Raw genomic sequence first — 7,886 nt, forward strand, 5'->3', positions numbered from 1 at the left:
CCTCATGTGGTCACATTTAGTCCAGCCCCCTGCTCAAAGCAGGACCAGCCCCAACTACATCATCCCAGCCAAGGCTTTGTCTAGCCAGGTCTTCAAAAACTCCAAGGATAGAGATGCCATGCCCTTAGCATGAATATATTCCATTGCAACTTCCAGAAAGCCCTCATGAAGTGAGAGGCCCCAGTTGGGTGTTGCACTCTGCAGAAAAGGAAACAAAGGACACAGACCCGTGGCTCTCTGAGCACCTGCATGATAGGTTTCTAGCCATGGAGCTGGTGTTGGGGGCATAGATGGACAGACTGCAATTCTGTTACCCCTGCAGTTGAACACCAGAGAGCACACACGTAGACTGAGAGCGCCCAGTAGGCTTCACCTGGCTAGGCCATGCACAGATATAGACCAGCGCACAAACCTAGAAGACCCCTGCCATGTTTAAGCCCCAGTATCTAAGTGAAGCAGGAGAGCTTGGTTCATGGGACCCACATGGATGTGGACTCGGAAGATGAATCCCTCCAACTTCTCCATTGCCAGGTCTTTAACCCCCCACTCCACTAGGGATTGGCAAGGCCACTTTCCAGCCCTCATGTTGAAGCTGATCCCCTGCCCTCTGTATTTAATGGCTATTGGTCCAAGAACATTACAAACAGGACATTGGGCAAGTCTCTGCTCCCTTCAGGGACAAGGTCCAGGCTAGAACCAAAACCTCTTTTGAAGTCAGGACAACAGCTATTTCACCAAGCCCACATTCTCCATCTTGGATTATTTCTTCTACTCCACATGTTTCCCCACTCTGGGCTGCCCAGTGGATGAGCTTCAAAAGGAGCACAGCAGAGTGAGGCTAGGGTAGGGTTGCAGCCTGGGGATTACAGCACCAAACCTGGAAGCCAGACAGATTCAGATACAAGCCCCCTTTGTGTATGGGGGCAGTGAGAGTCCAGATCTCCTCCTTTCAGGGTGAGTGCCCTCGACAGTCAGCTATGGCACCAGATGTGAACACAGCCATCTCAGCAGGCAATGCATAACACAACAGGATCATTCTTAATAAGCAACATCAGCATTTTGGAGCAAAACCAGTTGGAAGGCAGGTTGGGACTGAAAGACAAGACAAAATTCGGATTATGTTTCTTTCCTTTACTTTGATTTATTTCTCACTGAAAACCTCTCTCTATCCAAACCTGTCTCAACAGCTCCCCGTGCCCCCAGAATAAAGAGGTCGGTGAAAGGGTTGGGTGAATACTGAAATGTCAATACATGCAGTAACTCTGCAGCAATTTGCCAGCTGGGGAACAAAAACCACAGGGGTTGTTCTTAGATGTAATGAGAAGCAAATCCCGAGCTTGTGTTGTTACCAGGCTTAAATGTAGAATTAACTGAATCAAATGTCATGGCCTGTGAAATGCAGGTGATATTAGATGATCTCAAGAGCTCTTCTGCACTCACTCTTCATGCTTATTGAAGAGCAGTTCATGGAGCAAGGTCTCAGCTCATGGGTAAGTACTATTTATAAACAATATTGGTCAAAGCATTCACCGTATTTACAGGGAGGGGCTATGTGGCAAATATGCAAATAGTGCTAATGAGCATAACCTTCATTGAAGCACTTGAAACAAATCACTGGGCGTGTCTACACATTCAATCTATTATGCATTAGCCTATTTTAATGCACCTTAAAGCATCACAAAAATGTGCTCTTTAGCTAACATGCATTAAAATATGTTAATGTACCTCTTTCTAGTACCTCATAAAGGAGGTACTAGATTTAATGCACATTACCTAAAGCACATTAATGAACATGTAGATGCACCCACTGAGCATGAACTGTACCCACTAAACTAGTCATAACCACGATGTAAAACAGCAGGAACTCAGGAGCACATTCACAGAGATGAACTGGTCTGGACCTGGTGTCCTGCGGACTCTTCTTTTATCTATGAGGTGTTACCACACTTCTTTCAGGCCATGTACCATAGGTCCTCTGCAGAGAGAAAAGTCTGAGGATGCCTTGGCGGATCTGCTTTGTTTTGATGCTGTAAATGATAGGATTCATCACCGGTGGGACAAGCAGGTAGACATTTGCCATCAGAACATGAACCACAGGGGATGTGTGTTGGCCAAACCTGTGAACGATAGATACACCAGCCATCGGGATATATAATATTAAGACTGCAAAGATGTGGGACAAGCAGTTGTTCAGAGCTTTGAGACATTCTTCACGGGAGGCGATGCTCAGGATGGTCTTGAAGATCAAGATATAGGAGGCAAAAATTAGCAGCGAGTCTAACATGAAAATGAGGATGGCTAACGATAATCCATACACTATATTGAACGTGATGTCTGCACACACCAGCTTCATCAGATCCTGGTGCAGACAGTAAGAATGGGAGAGTGCATGGGACCTACAAAATGGTAACTTTCTGAGCACAAAGACACCAGGCATCACGATGAAGACGCATCTGCCCAGAATGGCCAAGCCTATCTTGGCTATTCTGCTGCTGGTCAGGATGGAGGCATATCGCAGAGGGTGGCAGATGGCCACGTAGCGGTCAAAGGCCATGGCCAGCAGCACCGAGGACTCCAAGAAGGAAAATGTATGAATAAAATAAAACTGAGTGAAGCAGGCACCAGCACTGATTTGTCTGGAGTTCAGCCAGAGGATGCTCAGCACCGTTGGCATCGTACATAGGGACAAGCCCAGGTCAGCGAGAGCCAGCATGGAGAGGAAGTAGTACATGGGCTCATGCAAGCTGGGGTCCATCTTGATGATGAAGAGAATTGTGCAGTTCCCTTCAAGGGCCACGAGGTAAATGGAAGAGAAGGGGATGGTCTGCCAGAGGTGCCCAGCATCCAGCCCTCGGACACCTGCCAGGGTGAAGGTCAAACACGTGAAGTTGGTGTTGCTCTTTTGACATCCAAGGGTTATGTAGCCAGTCAATTGACCAGTCAAATATTGTCAAGAGAACAAGAACAACACAAAGGAACTCTCTCTGTCCTGCCAGCGGTCCCGTGCACCTGGCACACATGCAAACATACACATGAACATGTTGATACATGCAAACACATGTATGCAAACAGGGCTGACTAGTGGACATGCATGCATGCACCCCCCCACCACACACACACGTGTATACAGTGTGCATATGTAACCCTCCTGCTTAGCAATACCAAGCTCCAGGTTCAAATTCAGGGGGGTTACACAAATGTGCTGCCTTGGGTCAAGTCCCCACCCAGACACCTGGGAAAACAACTTCCCACCGGGTGTTGCAAAGTGAACATGGGTGCCCACACACAAGCCATAGTGAGCTGTGGCCAGGTTTATTCAAGGGGAAAAAAGGGCACACACACAGCCTTTGGGAAAAACTAACATGTATTAAATAGCTCGCTCTAACTGCACCCCAGGCCCTGCTATCAGAGGTCTCTCCCAGTTCCAGCCAAGGGGGGAGCAGCTAGGCAGGCTGCTGTAGCAGCTAACCCCAACCTCTTCCCTGCTCTCTTGGTGCAACAAACCCATGAGAGGTCTTGGCACAAGGGTCTCCATCTTGTAGACATCCTCCATTACAAACCTTGTAGAGAGACAGGCCAGCAAGGCCAGAGTCCAGGGTCTTGCTGTTTGACTGCACCACCAAACCAAGTGGAGCCATTACCATAAGGAGTAGCATGCGTTGTCCAGAGCCCAAACCTAGCTGCTAACCTCAGAGCCCATCCCAAACAAACAGCAGTAAAGTATTTAGCATTAATTCTTCACTTAGCTGAAGGAGGAAGGTCTTCATGATCATCCCTCCATTAACATAACTCCAAATGGGTTGTGCATAGATGTATTAATCATTGTACCTATAGCAATGGTCACCAACCAGTGGATCTCGATCCACCGGTAGATCACAGAGCCTCCTGGAGCCAATCGGAGGCTGGGGTGGGGGGGGCTGAGTGCCCGTGTTCATGCATGCGTGTGCCCCAGCCCAGCAGGTCAGTCCGTAAGGGAGGGGAGGGGCAGGGGGTAGATCGAGGCCCCCACGGCGAGGGACAGAGAGGCAGGAGCAGGGGTAAGTTGAGCGGGGCCCTGGCTGGGTGGGACTTACCCGCTGGAGAGGCATGCCCCCAAATAATTTTTTCTCCCTTGGATTTGATCTGCCCCCCGCCCTGCAACTTCCCTCCCCACAGACCTACCTGCTGGGGGGCAGGGGGAGGAGTGTTGTCAGCGCATGGTAGATCTTGGGTTGCTTTTAAATGCCAAAGGTTTCCTCAAAGCTTTCTTCTGAAGCTGCCCCCTCCCCGGGCAGCCCGGAGAGGGAGATGAGGGGGCAGGAGGAAGAGCGCAAGGCAGGGGCCGTGTGGCTCCATGAGTTGGCTGCAGGTTCAACCCTGGACCCTTGCTCCCTGTGGGAGGGGGAAGCCTTTGCACAGCCCTGCACCCATTTTAGCCTGCGAACATCAAGCCTGAGGGCAGCGGCTCTAACAGTAGGTGGGTGCAGAGCGCCCTGATGCTCTTCTTCCCTTGGGTGGACTCAGAGCAGACTGAATGGGGGGGGGGTCCCCTTTGGTGGGGCACGCTCCGCCCAGGGCACCCCGTCTGCAAGTGGGCATGCAGGGGAGTGGGACTCAAGATGAGTAGGTCAGCTGTCTGCTGGGCCCTGGGGCGCCTGGGACTTCTCCTATGCTGAAGCATCTTGGTGGGGGATGCTGAAGTAGACCAAGGGACAGCCTTGTAGTCCCTAACACCCTTGGGAATATGGCCCCTGGAGTCCAGCTGCCTCCAGAGTTAGGAAGGAGCTGGGGGAGAGGCTTTTGGGATCATGGTTTTGGACAGAGAGGTTTCAATTCAATCTAAAACCTACGGAAGATGCCCAAGTCCTTTGCTGGTCCCGCCACCCCTAGAGCAGTTCATCTGTCCCTGGCACTGTCTCTTTAAGAGAAGAAAGGGCTGATTGCAATTAAGTCTCATTAATGTAATGAGCAACTGCACCACAGTTGCTTAAAAGTGGTGACAGCTGGGATAAGAAAAGCTGTCTCAGTAGAGCTGAGTTGTGCTTGCTGTGTGGGGCTGTCTCTTCTCTTGAAGCTTTCTCAACTTTGCAGGAAGCCTCTGGCCCAGGTAAATGCCCCTTGCTGTCATCTGGGTTGGCTGGTGGTAGTGTTTAGATGCATCTTGGTGTGAGTTTGTCACTGTTTTTTGTTCTGCATGGGGTGTGAATGTGCAATGTAAGCCATGCCATTTCCATGTGTCTGTAGGGAGGCTACTTCATGGGTAGGACCAGGAGTGTTGGGCTTTTCTGTACCTGAGAAAGCAACACCTTGCAGTGTGAGGACCTGGCTTCCCCCACTAAAAGGGGCAGCTGCTAACAGCAGCTGTTTTAAAGGGGGTAGAAAAATAGGGGGAAGGAGGGGGAGGTTAAAACAGCGCTGCTGCTCCTTGCTGTTTTCCAAGTACAAAGTGCACAGGAACTGCAGCCCTGAGTGCCTGGGGGTCCAAGCCCAGAGCTGTCTGGGACTCTTTTCCTCTCTTCCATCTTGGCCTGAAATGAGTTGTCCTGGGCACCCAAGGTCCTGCTCTGGAACACCCCTGCAAAGGCATAGGGGCCTTCTCTGAAAAAAGGATGAGAATAAGCAGGTAAAGCTGGCTGGAAGGGGGTGATGGGGCTGCCCTACACTTCTGTGGGGCAGCCTGGAGGCTGGTGGTGGGAGGATGTTGCTTGAGAGACCCCACAGCCTGCTCCTCTGCGCTGGGGGAGAAAGGCAGTTGTCCTCCTGCAAGAAGGGGAAGGTGCAGTGACTTCATTGCTGGCTCCCAGGGGCACCTGCAGCTCCCTCCCAGCTCTGGTTTGCATGGTGGTGATGAAGGGCCTGGGCTTGGACAGGCTTCTAGGACTCCTTGCTCTAGCTGGATCCCTCCCTGGGTGGTGGGAGCTGAGGCTGGGGGTGGTCATCTCTGCACGGTGCTGCTGGGAGCTCTGTTAGACCCAGTGATGTCTGAGCCATTGGCTTCCTGGCCAAGCCCAGCTCAACCTGGCTCCTCAGGCTAGAGTCTGGGGGTGCCCTGCAGCAATATTCAGCTTTGTGTCCCTGGATAAGCCAGTGTGAGTAGTTGGGCGATGCTGGGGAGGATGGAGAGGAGCTCAGCGTGTGCTGGAGACCAGCTCATCCAGAGAGTGTGGGGAGCTGCTAATGCATCCTAAAGCAGGGCTGGAAGGGGCATCTAGTCCAACCCCTGCATGATGCAGGATCCAAACCGTCCCAGACAAACCCATTGTCCGACCTCTTGGCAACTACACAATCATCCCCAATACAATCACAAGAAGCAACGCCCAATTCTGCCTCGGGTAAAGCAAGGGATCCACCACAGATAATGTCCTGCTGCCATGCAAGGTTAACAGATGCTCAAGAGATTACAGGAAGTGGCTGTGACCTCTGGTCCCTACTAATCTGACCCAAGAGAAATACTCCTTCCTGACTCCAATGCAGCATCAGTCTGACCCTGAGTGATGGGGCAAGACCCTCTAGCCAGGATCCTGCAGATTTAAGTCCCAGCAGAAGCATTGGCATAGCCCAGTCCCCATCCTGAGCCAATGCCCCTGAAGTGAGCAGGAAGCCTATGTTGGGGAGTTTAAAGCACTGAGGTGCCTTATGGATCTCTAAAGGACCAGACACATCAGCACTGATGTCCCCCATGTGCTGGGAGCCCTTGGCACGACTGCACCCATTCAAATGCAGGCAGACCAGCCCCTTCTCTGCAGCTGCTCTCCTGTCCTCTCTCCCAACCCCACCTTGTCCTGTTTGCAGAGAGATGGCAGCGCGGTGGGTCCTGCTGGGGCTCTGGGCAGCCTGCATCACCAGCCCTGGTGGGGCATCATTGCTGAACATCTGCATGGATGCCAAGCACCACAAGGCCAAGCCGGGCCCGGAAGGGGAGCTGCATGGTCAGGTGAGGGAGTGACCGTGACCTTGACCCTGACCCATTAGCCTGACTCTCCCATGGCAGCAGCAGGGGAAGAACCACAAAATCACCCAGACTTGAATGGGCTTGGCCCTGATGCTGGAGTCTGGTGCTTTGCATGGACGTGAACGTGGACAGACTTAGCATTTTGAAAAGGGGGTGCAGATCTTGTATGTGCTGATGCAATGCACCGCAATATTTTTCTCTGGTTAAAGAGAATCTAGAAGTTTTTACTAATATTCCAGGGGCCCCAGACCATATCTTTCAGTTCAAGATAAAAGCAAACACAAGTAACTTTTTATTGCACCCCTGTTCCCTGGGCAGCTTGCCTTACCCCCAATCCATGGAGCCTCTGGCGCATGAGCCCAGCTCCTGGAGATCCTGAAACCACCACTGCTATGGAGTCCCACCACTGCTGTGTGGGAGACCTGCCACAGCCCCCAGCAATAGTAGGTGGTGGTGTCACTGGTGAACTTGCAGCTGCTTGAGGTCACCCATCCTTGGCTTGGTTGTAGTGCACCCCCTGGAAGGCCAATGCCTGCTGCACTGGCAACACCAGTACAGAGGCTCACCAGGACCAGTCCTACCTGTACCGCTTCAACTGGAACCACTGTGGGGTGATGCCACGCAAGTGCAAGCGCCACTTCATCCAGGACACCTGCCTCTACGAGTGCTCCCCCAATCTGGGGCCCTGGATCGTCAAGGTGGGTGCTACTCCCTTGATCATGAGATTATAACCCTGATGCTTGTGCTTGGGGTTTCCCCTAGTGACAGCCCCGTGACTGATTCCCTTGGTCCCAGCTAGATGGGTGGCTTCTTGTCCTCGATAGGAGGAGTTAATGTTGCCAGTGCCAAAGGTGTTGGGTTCAATTCCTGCCTTTTCTCATCTGATGCCAATATCTGTTTTATCTAGGGAGGTCTGTCTGCCTTCCAGTCCTCCTGGCTATTGGCAGGGTGGGGC

At 51.9% G+C, this 7,886-nt stretch overlaps 2 protein-coding genes across 3 annotated transcripts in view; one reads left to right on the forward strand and one right to left on the reverse strand.

Annotated features, from left to right (window-relative positions):
- Window positions 1-1,924: 1,924 nt before the first annotated feature.
- On the reverse strand, window positions 1,925-4,088 carry LOC102376842 (olfactory receptor 51Q1-like). The gene is made up of 2 exons (XM_014526923.1): window positions 4,074-4,088; window positions 1,925-2,899 (listed from the first exon to the last, which is right to left on the reverse strand). The coding sequence occupies exons 1-2, from the start codon at window positions 4,086-4,088 to the stop codon at window positions 1,925-1,927; spliced, it is 990 nt and encodes a 329-aa protein (XP_014382409.1).
- Window positions 4,089-4,988: 900 nt separating this feature from the next.
- Window positions 4,989-7,886, forward strand: part of LOC102374202 (folate receptor alpha-like) — a 5,720-nt gene continuing 2,822 nt past the window's right edge. The window contains exons 1-4 of one of the 2 annotated variants that reach the window (XM_006037934.1): window positions 4,993-5,086; window positions 5,536-5,602; window positions 6,772-6,913; window positions 7,441-7,629. In XM_006037934.1, the coding sequence (XP_006037996.1) occupies window positions 5,589-5,602; window positions 6,772-6,913; window positions 7,441-7,629 (345 nt within the window). In that variant the 5' untranslated portion in view covers window positions 4,993-5,086; window positions 5,536-5,588. Of the gene's footprint in view, window positions 5,087-5,535; window positions 5,603-6,771; window positions 6,914-7,440; window positions 7,630-7,886 lie in introns of both variants that reach the window. The other variant, XM_014526928.1, reaches the window with a different exon arrangement.

The sequence above is a fragment of the Alligator sinensis genome, unplaced genomic scaffold, assembly GCF_000455745.1.
Source record: "Alligator sinensis unplaced genomic scaffold, ASM45574v1 scaffold1333_1, whole genome shotgun sequence".
In the NCBI taxonomy this organism is placed as follows: Eukaryota; Metazoa; Chordata; order Crocodylia; family Alligatoridae; genus Alligator; species Alligator sinensis.